At 55.7% G+C, this 18,852-nt stretch overlaps 1 protein-coding gene across 2 annotated transcripts; it reads left to right on the top strand.

Moving 5' to 3' along the window:
• Nucleotides 1-1,857: 1,857 nt before the first annotated feature.
• ISM2 (isthmin 2) lies at nt 1,858-14,927 on the top strand. 2 transcript variants are annotated; one of them, XM_037031619.1, is made up of 5 exons: nt 1,858-2,255; nt 8,140-8,352; nt 9,814-10,201; nt 11,866-11,949; nt 13,339-14,927. In XM_037031619.1, exons 1-5 carry the CDS (start codon nt 2,115-2,117, stop codon nt 13,854-13,856), a joined length of 1,344 nt encoding a protein of 447 aa, XP_036887514.1. In that variant the 5' UTR covers nt 1,858-2,114; the 3' UTR covers nt 13,857-14,927. The 2 variants fall into 2 exon arrangements, with proteins under 2 accessions (XP_036887514.1, XP_036887515.1); XM_037031620.1 differs by lacking the exon at nt 11,866-11,949.
• The last annotated feature ends 3,925 nt before the right edge of the window (nt 14,928-18,852 follow it).

Below are 18,852 nucleotides of genomic sequence, written 5' to 3' on the forward strand. Positions count from 1 at the left end.
GCACATCCTTATTTTTTCCCCTCAAAAATTTGGGCAAAAATGTACCTTGTACATAGCAAAATACAGTAATTCTTGTTGAAAGCTGTTATTCCAAGAGTGTGTCACTTTTGAAAAAGACTCCTTTCCTTTATCACCAAGCATTTGCCTCAGAAACTTTGCCTAGAGGGTGGCCGCAGGCGGCAGGACTCCAGAGTGCTGCTCAGTAACATGTCCAGAATGGCTGGAGAGATGGAGGCATGGAGTGCTGAAGGGGCTGGTTGGTCCCTCACCTAGAGCAGTGGATAAAAATCTGGGAGGGATATTTTAGTAGTGAGGAGTCCCAGCCCCGCCCCAGGCCCCCTAGCCCAGGGTTCCAGTACTAGGAAGATAAGTCCCCATAACTTCGGGCTGCAAAAATCCAGTGGGGATTGAGTTGGTGGAAAAAACTTCTGGAGTTCCAAGAAGTTTCTCGTAACCCACATGCAGACTTATTCAGACTCACTCCCTCCTGTAGGGGACCGGTTTGTCTTGGCCTGGCAAAGGTGACTCAAGCTCTGTATGGAAAACCTACAGATGCGAAGTGGTGGGCAGGAGCCAGACTTGCAAACCGAATTTTCCCATGGGAATCGGGCCTAGAAAATACTTACAGACTGTTATGGCTTGCTCTTGCTAAAACTCCCTCACCCTGGTCTAAAGCAACAAATGTGTACTGTCTATCTTCAAGGTAATTTCCAAAGCCTGTGTGAGCTCTCCCAAGGACAGAGCTAATGAGCTCATTGCCACCCCCCTCTGCATGTCATTTTCATTTCCTTGATTGTACCTAGAATGTAGACAATAATATTCTACATGATAGATAATAAATCTTTCTATGATGTAAGACCCCAGGAAAACAATAAAAGCCTGTCTAGGCCAGGGTCGGGGCGCTCCCCTCTTGAGGGAGTGGCGGAGGCCCCCATAGGCACTCTCCCCTTGAGAGAGTAGTCGTGCCTGTTCCCTTTTTCCACACAGGATTGTGGTCACCTGTGCATTGATTCTCGTCGTCAGCCACAACAGGCGGACTCTGCTGGACAGGGTCTGCAACATCCTCCGAGCTTCAGCCCTGGGGTAGCAGCTTGAAAGGCACCAGACGGACACAGGGAGAAACTGAAAGTCTGACATCAAGGTGGGAGCTGGGGGCAGCTTTCTCCCAGACAAAAGGGTGAGCAGAGGCCACTGTCCCTTTTCTGTCCTTTTTCTGCCTCCCCGGACAGAGCCACAGATACAAGTATTCACTATACTCAAATCAAGTTAGGCTAAGGCAGCATCCTAAGATCTTCCTGAAACAGGTTTTTCTGTCTGAATCTCTTGGGCAGGAAAGGGGGTGGGTCAAAGGTTCTCTCTCTTAATAAACACTTAAAATCAATATCCCAAAAAGGTTGCTTCGGGGTGGCAAAACTTTGGTTCCCTTTAGTCCTCACATCTAAGTCTCAAGCTGGTTTTTGCAGTGTTCAGAGAACAAACACCCTGAGAAAACGAGGTGCGGAGTGGCCGGTGTGTTGGTGGTCTCAGCATCCAGGAGGGGAGCTGGGAGAGCCTGGGGAGTTACTTCCAGGCCTTCCTCCCCAAGCAAACCTATCTGGAGTCAAACATAAACATTGGCCCAAGATCTGAAGGGCCTGGCATTGGGCTGCAGCGCATCCCTCGATCGCGAGGCCCTGGTCGTCCGCGTGCCCCAGTGCCGCAGTCAGAGCACCCGCGGGAAGGGCGACCCTCGCAGAGTCCTAGCCAGGCCTAGAGAGCGTCTGCGGGCGCGCTGCAAATTCCCCATTACAAGAATTCCCTTAGAGCTGCGAGGGCCACAGCGGCGGGTACAGAGGGCAGGGAGGAGGCCACATCAAAGGAAGAGCCGAGAGGCCAGCCCTCCCGGGAGGGCAGGGGACGTCCCGGGCCCTGACCCGGAGAGCAGTGCATGCGCCCCTCCCGGGGCTCAGGCAGGAGAGGGCGGCGCGCCGTCCGCCCCCACCCCGTGCGCCCCAACGGCCAGGCCTGAGCCACCGCCCCTCAACTTCCCGCCCCTGAAGGAGGCAAAGCCCGGACCCAATAAAGTCGCCGGCGTGGGTGCAGAGGCGCTTGTGGAGTGGCTTCGGCGGGACAGGATGCCTCAGCTCCCTGGCAGAGCGCGGCTCCTCTTCGGCGTGGTGCTGCTGATGGCGCTGCTGGAGTTGGGGCGGGGGCTCCCCATGAAGAAGCCGTGGGGTCCCTGGCTCCGGCCTCGGAGCCACGCGAGACTGGCGGAGGTGAGCGGCGGGGCTGCGCGCTTGGTCCTGGCCCGCCCGCTCTGGCCTCGCGGGGAGCAGGGCGGGGACGCGACCACCAGGTGCTAGGGCTGGGCGGCGGGGCGAGGGCCAGGTGCGTGGGGCCTCAGGAGCCCCCACTGCCCGGGCTGCCTAGCGCGCAAGCCTGGGATAAAGTTCAACTTGTCTGCTGAGTGAGGAGCGCAGACACCCAGGAAAGCCCCGGCTTCCTCTCGTTGTTGCCTCTCCCTAAACTCACCTCTGCAGCCGCTCAGTCCAGGTGCGAGCTCCGAGGGTTCGGGACAGGAGAGGAGCCGGTGCTGGGCGCTTTGCCAGGCAGGGGGCTGGACGTGCCACGGTTCAAACGGTCAAGGTGCAGCCTCTTAAATCTGCAAAGGGTTTGAGTCCCTTTGGGCAGGAATTGGGACAAGGTGAGATAGTGAGTGGAGTCCTCCAACTTGCTGGGTGTGAGTTCTCCACCTGGGACCTTTATATTATTATGAACTTGGAAAAGCAGAAGACGTCGCCGAGACGTCGGGGGGCACTTCCTGGACGGCCTGTGAGTGGGCCTTGGAGCTGGGTGCAGGACAGGAGTAAGGCGTTAGAGAGTGGTGTTAGCCATGGAGAGAAACCGTAGTCTGAGAAACCTGTGTCAGCCGTCACCGCGGTCCACAGTCCAGCTGTCCCTCCCTGGACGGGAGTGGACCGTTCATCCTGTTGCGGATGAAACCTGCCGGACTCGTTCCAAGGTATGCAGGAGCGGGCCTGTGTGGTAGGGGTCCCTGCCCCTCCCCTGCACGGAGCTGTTCTTGGAGGAGTGCTGAGCAGTTTCTCCCATTTTCCAGAGGAGGACACGGAGGGGTGCAGACAGGTGTGCAGGGTGCAGGGACTGGTGCGTGAGAGCCAGCTGGGGACAAGCTATCGGCGCCCAGGCTGCTGAGGCCCTCCAGAGGCAAAGGGAGGAAAGGACCCCAGGCTGCACTTGAGGGGGGTCAGTGTGGCCCTGGGTGTGTCCACCTTTTTTCAATACTGGTGCCCTAAGGAGCTTTTCAGACAGTTTTTCAGTGCCCCCCACCATGAAAATTTACTAACACAGATCTACTGTTCATGGATGTGGCCTTTTGGAGTGTTACAAACCATTGGAGCATCTAAGAGTCTTAGATGCTCTTAGATGCCCGGAGAGCCAATTTTTGCCCCTGGAAGTATACCCCTTCGTCTACGTTTCTCAACCTCCACACCACTGCCATCTGGAGGTGCCTAATTCTCTGTCACGCGCTGTGGGGTGTTTGGCAGCATCCCTGGCCTCTACTTACTTGCCGCCTGAAGCACCCCTCCCTGACAGAGCCGGGCTGTGCTGTGTGCTCCTGGGAACCAGTCCCCTGGAAACCAGTGCTGTGGACAGTCCCGAGCCACCGGGCAGCCTCTGACCAGTCCCCTCTCCTAATTAAAGATGGCAGTGGTCATAAAATGAATTCAACTGGCGTTTTTTCTACGTATTTGACATACACACTTCCTATGTTAGTGCTTAACAGCTTTGTATGGTAATTCTTTTTGTAGGTTTGCCAGATCTTTCCCCAAAACCAGCCTAGAGAAGGAGTTATTTCAGAGCCAAAGTCATATCCCCAGCCCCAACAAGGCCTGGCTGAGTCCTCAACAACATTTTTTAAAAGATTTATTTATTTATTTTTAGAGAGAAGGGAAGGGAGGGAGAAAGAGGGAGAGAAACATCGATGTGTAAAATGTGTGTCAAGTTGCCTCTCACACACCCCTTACTGGGGACAGTGCCCACGACCCAGACCTGTGCCCTGACTAGAATCGAAACAGCGACCCTTTACTTGGCAGAATGACATCCAACCAACTGAGCCACATCGGTCAGGGCTCAACAACATGTTAAAGCAAATTAGTGCCATGGAGGGGAAAAAACCGAGCTTGGAGCCAGGGCCTGGGGTTTGGGTCCCAGGGCAGCAATAACTCATGTGTGACTCACTTTGGATGGTTTCCTGGCCTTTAAAACAAGGGCCTAAGTCATCTCCATGGTCCTGTCCAGCTCACACGTTGCTCCACGCGACTGTGTGACGTCCGTGCAAGCTGTTACTCATCAAAGATGGTAGCCAGGGAATCGCTGAGAGAACACAGACTGCTATTCTAAGGCCTTGGATGGTATGTCAGGAATAACCGACCAACCCAAAGAGCTTTATGAAGGAACCGAAGAACATGAACTCCCCAAATGTAAAGGGGGAGGGTGGCTGAGGGGGAGCAAGCATTCCCTGGGCCTTGCAGAGGGGGTTCGAAGACTTCGCATGATGTTACTCCGTTGTCACACCATTACGACTTGGGCATTATCCCCATTTTCCAGATAAGAACATTGAGGCACAGAGGCATTAAACCTAGCTGGGATTGGGAGCCAGGTCTGTCATTTCAAGAGCTGTCTTTGCATGTCATGACGCAGCACGTTCATCAAAACCCTTGAAAAGTCTTGAAATCATAAGCGTCTTGAACAAAACCTGCCACCCCTTCTCTGGGCAGGCCCGTTGCCGGGCCTCAGTTTACTCCCAGTCAGATGGAAACGAGAAGCCCTGTTCTGTCCGGTGAATGCCGGGTGTGGAAGCACAGCACGTGTGCATGGGAGGCAGCGTCGTCACCAGGGGCTGGGGCCTGGCTGTTTGTTCCCAGGTACTGAACAGGCAAAGAATGGCACAGCTCTGCCCGGGGTGTCCTTTGTTAAGATTAGAGTGGCAGCCTCACAGTCACTGTGCCTGGCATTTTGTTTCTTGCTGTCCTCACTTTGGGGACTGACAGTGGATCCAGTAAGTAGCCTATGGCTACGCAGCTAGTAAGTGGTGGGCCAGGATCCAAACCCAGCTTTGCTCAGTTCTAGGACCCTGAGCACCAGTCCTGGCGCCCACCACCTCCTAGGCAGGCAAAGGAAAACTGGGCTGTGGGGAAGGGGTGCTGGGGACTTGGGGCAGAGCTTGGGCCATGCTATTAGTGTATAAAAGAGGGCGACGGAGATTCGAATAAGCAAGAGAGAAGAACTGAGAGAACAGTCCTTGCAGGCTGCAGGGGCTGTCCGGCAGGAAGGGGTCCCATGTGGGGCAGCGTGGAGGAGGTGCCTGCTGCAGCAGCAGACCCACTCGCCAGGGAAGAAGGCACTTTGCAAGGGGATGGGCTGAGATAGGAGCGACACTCAGCGGGAGGAGCCTCCACCAAGAAGCAGGTATTTTCCTGAAGATTGGCGTTCTTCGGTGGGGGTCTTCCTAGCCCAATCTGTAAGTGTCAGAGGGGAACTTGAACCCAGGTCCACACAGCACGGAGCCTGTGGCCCTACCTCTTAGTCCCTCCTGCAGTTGTGCACCTCTCTGGTCCTTGACTGTGCCCCTCATTCTCCCTCCAGACCATTTCTTTTGCTACTGGAGCTCAGAATCACCAGAAAGCTGGTTGATGGAGCAAGAGAAGTACAGGACCGGGCAGGCCACTCGTGGTCCCAGGCAAGTCCCCAACCTCCCCAGATCTCAGTCTCCTAATCAAGGTCCTCCCCTTGGCCCCCCACTGGGTTGATACGAGGATCAAAGGGAAAGATGGATGTGGGAAGTAGAACATCCTGTTCTGGCGTTTTGTTCATTCCATGCACTCAGAGTGGCATGAACCAGAAGGCGCAGCCCCTGCCTGGAGGTGGCAGAGCAGAGTCTCGCCAGACCACCTGCCTCTAACCTGCCCTGCCAGCCCCTTCTGACCCAAGCACATTCCTTCACCTCTCTGACCCTTGACTGCCTCATCCCTGGAATGGAGAGGATGCTAGTACCTGCCCCAAGTGGGCTGGAGTCCACACATACAGGGCACCCGGCAGGACTTGCTGCGTTGTTTGTGGGGCTCAGTGCAGAACACCGCAGCAGAGCATTAAACGAGGCGCTGTGCCCTGGGCACAGGTCACTCGGCATGAGCCAGCCCTGGTGCTTGGATGCTGTGCTCTGTCAGGAGTACTCTTATTACAGCAAGGAGCTTTGAGGTCTCCACGGGGTGCCAGGGTGGGCTGGGGTAGAGTGGTGTACACTGGCAAGGAGGGTGAAGCCCAGTGCCCTCCTGCAGCCTGTGGTCCTCTTGCCTGGCTGAGGAGGTGATCGCTGTTCAGTGCTGGGTCTCCAGCCCCTCCTGGGAGACCACAGTGACTGCGTGCAGCCTGGCTCTGTGTGCGTGGGCCTGGGCCTCAGCAGCTGGGGCCGCGGGGAGGGGAGGTGCTGGTCAGCACCTGGCAACCAGATCTTGTTATCCAGAACAGGTTCCCGACCCAAGCCAGAGAGGAGATGGGAGACCAGGGGAGCCGCAGCGGGGCTGCAACAGGTCAGCAAGCAGTCTGGTGCAGTGCAGGAAGGGTTTGTGGGTATGAGGGCTCTTGTGTCAGCTGGAAACAGGTGGGTCAGGGCTGCTGGCCAAGCCTGGGGAGGGTATGTGTAGGCATGCTGTGTGTGTGCGTGTGTGTGTCAGAGACAGAGAAAATAGGGGAGAGCTATCCACATCTAGTCGTGCCCCGCTTTGCGAAAGTTCACATTACATCACTTCACTTTTATAGAAGACTCCCATTAATACCTGTTTTTGCTAACTGAAAAAAAAATCCAGGAAGACTTACAAAGAAAAGGGGGGAAGATACAGCCAGTGTCCAGCTGCTCAAGAGCGTTCACTGCAGAGCAGACCCTCTCCCCAGCCCCCAGCAGCCCTCAGCCAAAGGCTGGTGGGGTTGGTAGGTAGACAGCCCAGCTCCCCTCCTCTCCAGGGGGATAACTGAGGTGCCCACTGGGATTGCTCTCCAGTTGCCCACGTTGGTCACTAGCCTGATGGAGTATTCTTTATTGGCTGCCTCCCTTCCTGACTTTGTGTCTCCCTGCAACCCTCCCAACAGTGGTGTCTCTGGGGATCAGATCACCTTCCAAAGGCACTACGTGCCCTTGAATCCTTGTCTCTGGCTCCCCCTACCCCTTCCCTGTCCACACCCAGGAAGCCCCCTGGGCTGATGCATGGAGCAGGAGGCTCCACCAGAGGCGGGGCATGCGTGGCTTCGATGTTTAGCCAGGGCTTTCTAGGGCCTTGGCTCATCATCTGGTCCACCTGGGAGAGCTGGGACTGAACATGCTCAGCACTTGCTAGGTTCCAGCTCTTTCCCGTCATTGTCCCTATTTTACAGGTAAGAACACTCACAGAGGTTATGTCCCCTGCCACAGTCCCACAGGTCAGATGCTAGCCACTGCCGGGACTCAGACCCAGAGAGCCTGACCCTGGAGCAGGGCTTCTTAACTGCAGCACTGTTGACATCCTGGGTTGGGTCATTCTTGTCGCAAGGGCTGTCCAATGCATTGTGGGATCTTTGACCTCTACCTCCTAGTTGCCAAGAGCACCCCTCTCCGGTTGTGACAATCACAGGGGTCCCCAGGCATTGCCAAATGTCCCCAGAGGAGAACCACTGCTTAACCACCTGCCCAGGGAGGCAAGGGATTCTGGGTCAGCCAGAAAGGCTGCATGACCCTGAACTCTTGCTGCCTCAAGCCTGCTTGTCCCTGTGCCCCAGAGGCTACAGACAGAGGGAGTGCCGTGCCTCAGTTTCTTCCTCAGAAAAACGAGGAGGCTGACTGTGTCTTCCCTGTGTAGAACCCTGATTTTAACCCTCCTCTCATGCTTCACGTTGGCACCATTTGTCCAAGTGCCTTGTGGAAATGCCTCACTCACCCTCCGAGGCCTTCAAGTGGTCGTGTTTGGATGCACAGTCACAGGTGGGTTTGTGATCGGCCAGAGCCCCGGCTCCTGAATTCCCCCCACTGCCCTTGACCAGCCTTTTTTAGGTGCACATGGGGCGAGCCCTGACCTCCATGACCTCCTCCTCCCCTTCTCTCCTCCTTAGGTCTCAGCCTCCCCAGATCCCAGCTCTCCCAGGGAAGAGGAGCAGACGCCACCATTCCCAGGAACCCGCCTCCAGGCGGGGCCACACGCAGCCCTGAGCCTGGAAGGGGCGGCCTCTGCTGGGACCCAGGAGGACACTCCCTTGCTGCTGGAGCTGCAGAAGCTGCCAGGATTGGTCAATACAGACTTGAGTACCCCAGACCCCAAAATCCAGGTGAGAGCCACAGAAGGACTACGGGCCCAGTGACCACCTGCGGAAGAGCTGGGCTCAGTGGCCCACTCCAAGCTCAGGCGCAGGTGTGGGATAAGTTGACGCCCTGCGCTGTCCCTGTGGAGTTGTAGGCTGGGAGGGCCTGCTTCTCCGCTTTCAAACTGCAGGCTGTGAGCAACGACCGTGCCTCCCACTCCCTAGCAAGGGACAGACACCCGGCTAGGTGTCATGAGGACCAAATGAGTGGAGAAGGCTTTCTGAGCTGCAGTGGGTTCCAGAAATCTGGGGAGTGGCCTCATGGAAAAGCTTGAAGGTCTGCTCCCCACCCAGGCCCAACCCCTTCCTCAGTGCTGCCCCCTGAAGGGCTGGTGGGGGGACGGGGCACTTCCGGGTTACATACTCCACAGCCGGTGCTGAATCCCTGGTGGTAATAATTCTGCATTTTTGTGTAGCATCTATAGTTACAAAACACTTTCCCCAAAGGAGAAGAGTGTAGAACATAACTAACTTTGTTGAAAGCGTGTGTGTGTGTGTGTGTGTGTGTGTGTGTGTGCAGGTGCCCATGTGACACCTGGGAGCTAATCTCCAAAACGTCCTCTGCTGGTGATGGGGTGTGGGTGATGCTCACTTGCTTCCTTCTGTTCCGCTGTGTTCCACCCCCCCCCCACCGAATTTTGTTCAGTGATCTCAGATTCATTTATAATGACCTCAAATGGTGTTTTGACAGTTCACTTTCACATAAATGATTTCATGTTACTTACTTCCCCTCCACAAGGTGGCGGAAGAGAGCCCCTGCTTTCGCTCCCCTGGGACAGGGGCAGGGGCTCTGCTGCCTTTGCTGTTAGTTTCTGGTTCACCAATGAGGACACGGAGGCTCGGGGCTGTGAGTGGCCCCTGAGGCTGTGCAGCCTGCAGGCTGGTGGAGCCAGAATTGAAAGCCAGCTTCTCTTACACAAGTGGGTCTCTACCCAGACACGTGTTAGAGCCGCCGTGCCCAGCCCCACCTAAGACCAGTTAAATCCATGTCTGAGGCTGTATTGGGGAGTCAAAAATCTCCAGGGGAGCCCCGGCTGGTATGGCTCAATGGATTGAGCACTGGCCTGTGAACCAAACAGTCACTGGTTCAATTCCCAGTCAGGGCACATGCCTGGGCTGCAGGCCGGGACCCCTGTGGGGGGATGTGCGAGAGGCAGTTGATGTTTCTCTCACACATCGATGTTTCTCTCCTTTTGTTTTTCCTTCTCTTCTCCTCTCTCTGGAAATAAATACATAACATCTTAAAAACAAAAATCTCCAGGGGATTCTGGTGCACAGCCAGGTTGTAAGCTGGAGCCCCACGTGCCCTAGAAGGCCAAGGATGTCGGGCTCCTCCCCCACTGCTCCGGCCCTTGTCATCTTCCTTCTCCTTGGTGTCTAGCTCTGAGCCCTCCCTCACTGACCGGCCTGGGGTCTGTCCCCCTGCAGGTGACCATTGAGGTGGTGGAGGACCCCCAGGCCCAGGTGGAGATGGACCTGTTGGCTGAGCCAAGCAGTCATGGGCTCCAGGGCGCCCCCAGCTGGCAGCCTACCAAGGAGCTCTTCTGGCCCCTCTTCTGGGGCTACACAGAGGGAGAGGAGGCGGGGTCCAGTCTCAAGGGCAGCGTCCCAGGGGACGAAGAGGACTACCCTTCAGAGTACAGTGAGGAGGAGGAGGAGGACTACCTTCCAGAGTACAGAGAAAGCGAGGCCCAGGAGAGCAATGACAAGGAAGATGACGACAAGGAGAAGGCTGGGTTCAGTGGGGCCACAGGCGGCCGGGAGCAAGGCTGGCTAGCCCCCAGGGACTGGGACTTCAAGCTGCCGGGCAGCTACGGTGAGCACTCCCATCTTGGTACCCCTGGCTGCTGCCCCTCATGGCCAGGAGTGGAAATGCGGGTAGAGAGAGAGGGCTGAGAGCTTCCTGGACGGGGCAGCCTGGAGACCAGGAGTTCAGGGCTGCAAACGCCACCAGCCAAATGGTGACTTCGCCCATGGCTTGCAAAGTTTCTTCCCCATTTGACCCTCACAGCAGCCCTGAGATCCCCTAAGCAAGACAGACATTTTTAATATTACAGATACTCAGGTCTATGTTCCCCCCAAATTGGAAAATATTATAAATCCCACCACTCACACCTCACCTCTCCGTGCCTCAGTTTCGTGCCCTGCGTATACCGAAAATGGCACAGCCCTCACTACACGGGACTGGGTGTAGAGGGCATGAAGTCAGTTAATACATTTAAAGTGCCAGCCTACAGTAAACACTGTCTGGATGATTTTTATTAGAAAAAATACAATCCAGTCTATTCAGAGAATATTACCTAAAGCCTGCCAGCAGCCCCACCCCCGTGACGGCCACTTTTAGTTTTGCAGGTTGCAGCTCAGGGTCTCCCCGGGTGCAGACGACTCCACTCAGACGTGTGGCCATTCTCCCGTGGCCCTGGTGCTGTCATTGGATGGGGGTGCCTATGATTAAGACCACATCGTGGCAGGCTCTTCCCAATTCACCAAAATAAGGTGAACTAACAGGCAGAGGTTTCATGACATTCAACTTTCCTTCCATTAGTTATCCGTAAGCTTGTGGTGCCGTTCTGCGTGGGCCTGGTGAGACCTAGGAGAACCGGCTGTGTCATTAGTTGGGGGGATCCGCAGACAGCCCTGGGCCTCGGGCCCTGCACAGCCAGAGGGTGCAGTCCCAGCGTGTTTCAGGTCTCCCCCTAGGACCGCTTCCTAACATGGGTGGCAGGGGCATTCTTTAATACCCCCAGGGGCAGGGGAGTATTGTCACCCTGGGTTTTGACTGACAAAGCTATAGCTCAGGGGTGGAGAGGGACTTGCTCAAGGTCACACCGACAGTGGCCAGGCAGCCCCCAGCCCGGCCGTCTTTGCCTCTTTGTTGCTATGTTGGCGCAGAGTGTGTGGCTGGGGGTTGGGCTCGCTCTTCAGGGCCACCTCCTCCATTTGCCAGGTGTTCACTGTGCAGTGGGTGCTGAAACCCAGCCCCTGCTCCATCCACTAGTATTGGAGCCCTGGCGCGTGCTGTGTCCTGCTTAGGAAAGGGTGCCTTTTGCTCATTTTCTCCAATGTGCCCTGTGGGCTGTGCTCGCTCACCCCCGGCTCCCTGCCTTGACCCAGATTATGAGCCTCAAGAGGAGTGAGGCCCCTGGTCTCCCTACAGTGTGAGCTGCAGCGGTGGTGGCAGCCAGCATAGGACGTGGCCTGCACTGTCTCTCCGCCCTGGTGAGATGTGTCATGGCTCCTGCACAGGGAATGCCTTACACTCTGGGCTTGGTCCCCTGGGAACATGGACATGTGGGCCCTGTACCAGGGGTGGACTTGGCAGAAGGGATGCAGGGAGCTCACAAACATGGCCGTCCTGCCTCATCCCAGGTCTGTCCCGGATGCTATGGGCACTGAGAGCCTAGTGAGGGCTGGGCTTCCCCAGTGGGAGCACAGAGGTGCCCTGGGGCACCACCAGCCTGGCCTCCTCTCTTCCCAAAGGCACCAAGGCTGAGGAGCCCTTGGGCTTCCGCAGTGAGGAGGGGCATCCCCTGATCTACAATGCCACGGACATGCTTGGCCCAGGTCAGTGCGGGGCTAGGCCTGGGGGTGGGGAAGGACCTTTCTCTGGAGGTGGAGCTTCAGGAGGTCATTGCAGGGTCACAATCTCGCTTCCATCCACTGAGGTACAGAGCACATCCTCCAGCTGGAAGGTTAGCCTCCCCAGCAAGGCGGCCCTAGCATTTCTGAGCTGCCCCCTGGGCAGGCCCATGGCCTCTCCCAGCCTGGTACTCCTGCTGAGAAGGGCTTGATGGGAGCCACAGAGTGTGGAGAACATCCTATAGGGCCTATTCTCCCTGGCAGCAGGGTGGGAAGGGGCCATTCTGGCTTTCACTCCTGGGTCCCCCTTGGAGACTCCTGGGCAGGCTTTGTCTGGGAAGGGGCTGCGGTCAGGAGTGGGTCGGGGCCCGCATCTTCTGGACTGCTCCTTCCAGCAGCTTGGAGCCGGCTGTGCTCTTACCAGCACGCTCGACATCTGTCCCTGTATCTCAGCTGCACCTCGAAAGGGGCCTGCAGGCTGCTGACAGCCTCCCTTGCAGAGGAGGCCCCTGTTCAACACTAGATTCTACAGTGTAGAAGCTCACTGTGCACGGGCAGTGTGCTGGGCCAGGGGATTCCCAGAGGACCACGGTCTGGTGCCTGTCCTTGAGGGGCTCAGGTCTTTGGGGTGAGCCCCGTGGCCACCATGAGTGCTGCATTGAAAGGTGTGCCCAGACGTCTGGAGCACAGGAAGGAGCAATTCATTCTGTGTGCTGGGCGTCAGAAGCCACTTTTCTCAAAGTAGAGAGGTGAGGGGGCCCCTGGGGGCCTGCAGTGGCACGGTGACTGACCCAAGGTCAAGTGGCCTGAAAAAGGCAGCGTGAAGGACAAGAATGGGCCGGTGGGTAAAGATAGGGTGGGGCCCAAGTAGGTGTCCAGTTGTGAGTATGCAAACAGAGTTCGTTCTTGTATTATTATTTAATGACTGTATTATTTCCATATGAACAACTGTAAACCTACTTTTGCCCCACTCTGAATTGAAACACTTTCTTACCATTTGGTTAAACTGCTCTCCCTGCCCCAAATGCGCAGCTCCTTCCCCAGGGCCTTGCCCACCTCCCAGCACCTAAAGGATCAACAGCTGGCAGAGCAGAGGGCATCTGGGCCCCTCCTCCAGCTCCTTGGCCAGGGTCTGTTTCAAACCATGGCCTCTTGCTGCAGCCTGCCCGGGTGTTGTGTGGAAGCCCCTGCCTGCCAGCACAGGAGGCCAGGTCCAACTGCCCCCAGTTCTAGTGTGGGTCCTAAGGCCCTACCAGGCCACACTTGTGTACCCGCTGGGGCTGGCCTCTTCCCCCCACACTGGCCCTTGATCAGCATCCCCGACACCACACCAAGGGACTGACCACCCCTCCCCCACTTCCCTGCCCACTGCAGATGTGGACAGCTGTGAGAAGTGGCTGAACTGCAGGAGTGACTTCCTTGCCCAGTACCTGAGCCAGGTGCTGCGGGACCTGCCCAGCTGCCCATGCACATACCCGCTGGAGGCTGCAGACAAGGCTGTGAGCCTGCAGGACGAGCACCAGGGCCGCAGCTTCCAGTGGAAGGACGCCAGTGGTGCGAGAGAGCGCCTGGATGTGTACCAGCCCACAGCACGCCTCTGCCTGCGCTCCCTGCTGTCCAAGGACCGCAGCACCCCGGCCGCCCAGCACTGCTGCTACGACGCGAGCGGCCGGCTGCTGACCCGTGGCAAGGGCGCTGGCACGCCAGACCTTGTCAGCACCGACTTCTCCCCTGAGCTGCACTTCAAGGTGGACAAGCAGCCCTGGATCCTGTGTAAGGGGGACTGGAGCCGCTACCATGTTGCGCGGCCCCCCAACAATGGCCTGGCCTGTGCTGACAACCCTCCCAAGGAGGAGTTCCTGGCCCAGCTGCAGGAGGCCAAGGAGTACTGAGGAGGAGGCCCCTTGGCCTATGAACCCAGGCAGGTCAGCACCTGGGTTGGGTTGGAGAGAAGGATGAGGGGTGCATAGGCCCCAGGGTGCAGAGCAGGAGCCCAGCCCCAAGGCCCGGGGGGTACAGTGGGGATCTCTGTCTGTGGGGCCTCCCTCTCCTGCCTGCAAGGAGACGCTCTCCCTGCCTGGCTCGCTCGTGCTCCTGCCCTCCCTTGAGCTGGGTTCCCCTGCCCTGGGTGTGCACAGCAATGTGAGCCAGGCCCTCAGGCTGCCACACTCGGCCTGGCCCCAGGACCTGTGGTGACTCGCTCAGACCCCAGCCCTGAGAGCCAGCCCTTCACTACAGCCACCCCACAGCTGCCCTTTGTCAGCCCTGGGCAACCAGCCCTCCGCTATCTCTGAGGGGCTGCACCTGGCCCTCTTGCCCCACTGCCTGCTGGGAGCTGCGGAGCAGAGGGCTGCTCCCGGGCTGCAAGCTGCCTTTCAGTGGACACCACTTCAGTCCAGGGCTGAAGGCTATCAGTGGACAAACAGGCCGAGGTAGCCAAGCCAAGACAGGCCCCAGGTGGGGAAAGGACCACCCAGTTCAGGCCCCTTGGTCCAGTCCACCTGTGTTCCATCCAGGTTGCCCGGGTGGGCAGGGCTGGGAAATGGCACCGCCCCAGCTGTCACAGCGGCCAGGCTTGGGGTGGACTGAGAACCAGCTCAGGAGTGTGCCACGCCCCTGTGGCGCACCGGTAAAGCAGTTCCCTGGGAAGGGGCCCCCTTCTGTGCTGTAGACACTCCCGCCGTGGCCCACTTTGGGCTCCCACAGCAAAGGCACTGGATGCACTGAGCTCAGAGTGGAGCAGAGATGCGCGCAGTCTGATCTCCCAGCACAGCTCGCGCCTCTTCCTGCCTCTGCACGGCCCCAACCTGCACTTCCTTGCCTTCTATGGGGTCAAAATGCTGAAGTACCGGTGATCCCTGTCCACAAAGGCCTCCTCCACAGGTAGGGGATTTCACTCCAGCCCCTGGACTGCTGTCTCGAAGCTCTCTGGGATCCTCGGCAATAAAGCACTTTAGTTTCCAGTTCTGTCTGATGAAGAAATTGGGGCCCAGCTGTGCAGGGCTGGGTGGCGAGCCTTTGCATCCAGCCCAAGCCAAATTCCCAGTCCCCACAGGTTGTATCGGACCACTCAGCCAGCTGGGCAGAGGGAGCTCCTGGGGACAGAGATGAGGCCACACCCACACTTGTAAAGGGCTGCCTGGGAGGCACCTTCCCTCTGAGGTTTTTGGTCCAAGAGGTGAATTGCATTTACTCCAGAGGAAGTGGCCCCACTCCCCCAGATAACTCACTGCAAGGGGATCCGGCCCAGAGCTGCCACAGACTGGGCCAATACGGTGGCAGGGAGGGGCCAGTGCCCCGCCTTAGCTGGTACCCTTACCAGATGCTCGGTGATCACTCCTGGCCTTTGGGGAAGGAGACACGTCAAGGAAACAGAAAGTAGAACAAGCCTTGACCCGCGTGGCTCAGTTTGTTGCTCATCGTCCTGTAAACCAAAGTAACTGGTTCGATTCCCAGTCAGGGCCCATGTCTGGGTTGTGGGTTCAGTCCCTGAATGGGGCCCACATAAGAGACAACTGATGCATGTTTCTTTCCCTTTCTTTCTCTGTCCCTCCCCTTCTCTCTAAAAATAAATTCTTTAAAATAAATAAAGAATGAGGCAAAAGGTGTAAGTAAGGGACTTCCTAGAGCCCAGGTGGCAAACGCAAGGCCCGAGGGCCAAACCCGGCCCTCCACCTTGTTTTATCTGGCCCGGCACCTTGTTTCTACCCAGAGGCAGCACTGAGCTCTCGCTTAGCTGTTAAGGAGCAGTTACATGCATACAGTCCTAAAATTACATGCAGCCCTTTGAAGGCAACCGTGAGGCTGATGTGGCTGGCCCCTGGTGAAAATGAGTTTGACATCCCTGTCCTAGAGTCTGTTTTCACAGAAAACTGCAAATTCCCCTCCTTTTTCTTTGGAACTTATGGATTTTTTTAGAGAGAGGAAAGGGGAGAAAGAGAAATATTGATTTGTTGTTCCATTTATAATATGTGCATTCATGGGCTGATTCTCGTATGTGCCCTGACTGGGGATTGAACTCACAACCTTGGTATATCGGGACGACTCTCTAACCAGCTGAACTACCTGGTCCAGGCTCCCCTCCTTTCTAATATAACTCACCTTGACACTTACACACGCGGTCTAAATTTAATCTGTACCTCATGGCTGTTTATTACGCAAAGAGTATGTGGCCAGTCCCATTTTTAATCTGTAAACCTAGTGACACACTAAATTGCTACCCTGTCAGGCCACAGATGAGAGAAACTTAAGAAGAGGCTGAATGGAGCCTTGAAGGGGCTGGGGAGGAGGTCAGCTCTAAAATGGTTCAGACTCTGAAGAGAAAGAGATGTGCAGGTCGCTGCAGGCCTAGGGGACACCTGTGTGCGAGGAGGAAGTCGGGGAGAGCGCCCAGCCCCCATGGGGAGCTGGTATCTGCCAGGAGGGGCCCGTGAAATCAGAGGGCACCTCCCCCCACTCTGATCCGGTGTCAGTCATGTCACCCGTGTGATTTACTCTTCGTGTCCCAAACGCTGGGAGCCGCCCTGGCCATGTATCACTTATGGCCACGGCAACTGTTTCCCACTGAGCTGCTCCAGCCGCCAAGAGGGTTTTGCCCAATTCTCCCCCTCTGGTTGAAGGGTCATAGGGTAGGTTAGACTGGTCAAATTGGATTCTTCCTAGGCTTTGAAACAACCAACAGCACGAACGCCGTCAGATCCTGCCGGCCGCCCTCATCTCCCGGAAGACAGGGTGCTTCAGACCCTTCGTCCTGTCATTCACCAAAGAGACCCAAGTGCGCTGCTTTGGCTCCCCCATTACAATTAGATTTTCTTCACATGCTGAGGCACTTCTCAAGCTTAATTCCTGATAGTGAAATCAGCTGAGATGTTTATTAAAATGAAAGTTCATGCCCTGGCCATGTGGCTTATTTGGCTTATTCAGTCTCGTCCTGTAACTGAAAGGTTGCAGGTTCAATTCCCATCCAGGGCGCATGCCTAGGTTGTGGGTTCAACCCCCAGTTGGGGTGCATATGAGAGGCAACCGGTTGATGTCTCCCTCTCTCTTCCCCCTCCCTTTCCGCTCTAAAATCAATCAATAATTTTTTAATATATTTTATTGATTATACCATTACAGTTGTTCTATTCCCCCCTTCATTCCCCTCCACCCGCACACTCCCTCCCCCACTATTCTCCCCCCCTTAGTTTATAACCACGTGTCTCAGTTTCTTTAGATTCTATATTTCCCCCACTATTCTTGCCCTCCCCCCTATTTTCTACCTACCATCTATGCTATTTTCTCTGCCTTCTCCCCCCTTCTCCTCCTCCCACCCCCATTTCTAACCCTCCATGTGTTCTTCATTTCTATGGTTCCACTCCTGATCTAGCTGTCCTCTTGGTTTGCTTTTGTTTTAGGTGTGGTTGTTAATAACTGTGTGTTTGCTGTCCTTTCACTGTTCCTATTTTTCATCATCTTTTTCTTATATAAGTCCCTTTAGCATTTCATATAATAAGGGCTTGGTGATGATGAACTCCTTGATCTTGACCTTATCTGAGAAGCACTTTATCTGTCCTTCCATTCTAAATGAAAGTTTTGCTGGATAAAGCAATCTTGGCTGTAGGTCTTTGGATTTCATGACTTGGAATACTTCTTTCCAGCCCCTTCTTGCCTGTAAGGTCTCTTTTGAGAAATCCGCTGACAGTCTGATGGGTACTCCTTTGTAGGTGACTGTCCCCTTATCCCTTGCTGCTTCTAGGATTCTCTCCTTCATTTTAGTCTTGGCTAATGTAATTATGATGTGCCTTGGTGTGTTCCTTCTTGGGTCCAACTTCTTTGGGACTCTCTGAGCTTCCTGGATTTCCTGGAAGTCTATTTCCTTTGCCAGACTGGGGAAGTTCTCCTTTATTATTTGTTCAAATAAGTTTTCCACTCGTGGCTGTTTCTTTCCCCCTTCTGGTACCCCTATAATCCGGATGTTGGAACGTTTAAAGATGTCCTGGAGGTTCCTAAGCCTCTCCTCATTTTTTTGAATTCTCATTTCTTCATTCTTTTCTGGTTGGATGTTTTGTTCTTTGTTCTGGTCCATTCCATTGATTTGAGTCCCAGTTTCCTTTCCATCGCTATTGGTTTCCTGGACATCTCCCTTCATTTCAATTAGTTTAGCCTTCATATGTTCCTCTAATTTGTGACTGTACTCTACCAATTCTGTGAGCATCCTGATAAATATTGTCTTAAATTGGGCTTCTGAGAGGCTGGCAATCTGTTGGTCACTTAGAGTTATTGGCTCTGGGACTTTGAGTTCCTCTTGCGCCATCTTTTGGGCTGTTCGTGCCTGTTAAGTAGCAGGATCGGAGCCCTAGGTTTTCACCAGAGCAGGGCAACTCAGTCGCTGGGTTGTGATGCTGTATGTGGGGGCGGGGTCAAAGAGGTACAATGGCTTCCCTCTGCTGCCCGCTGCCTCGACCCCCACCGGCACCGCAGCCACCACTATCACCAGGCCCACGCGTTTCGTTCCACTGTACTCGAGTGTGCCACTGCTGTCGGCCCTCCACCACTGGGTTCGTCCCCTGGGGCCTGCGTGGTTCGTCTCACTGTGCGCAAATGTGCGTCCTTGGTCAGTCTGCCCTGCACCCCGACTGGCTTTGGGCTGCCCGCACGTCTAGCGCCTAGGTCGGGGGATCTGTCCTGCCCGACCCAGCTCTGCTGTTGGCTACGCCTCTCTTACTGTCCCCGTTGAACAGTTCGTAGCTGTCGGACTTCCATATAATTCCGTTTTCTGGTCTTTGGGTGTGTCCTAGTTCTCCAAAACTTTTGTTGTAGTCAAACTTGGTTGTGGGAGAAGGCACAGTGTTTCCACCTATGCTTCCATCTTGGCGGAAGTCCAATCAATAATTTTTTAAAAAAGTAAGC

This window comes from Sturnira hondurensis, unplaced genomic scaffold, assembly GCF_014824575.4.
Source record: "Sturnira hondurensis isolate 20B ecotype Veracruz unplaced genomic scaffold, ASM1482457v3 Scaffold0021143, whole genome shotgun sequence".
Lineage (NCBI taxonomy): Eukaryota > Metazoa > Chordata > Mammalia > Chiroptera > Phyllostomidae > Sturnira > Sturnira hondurensis.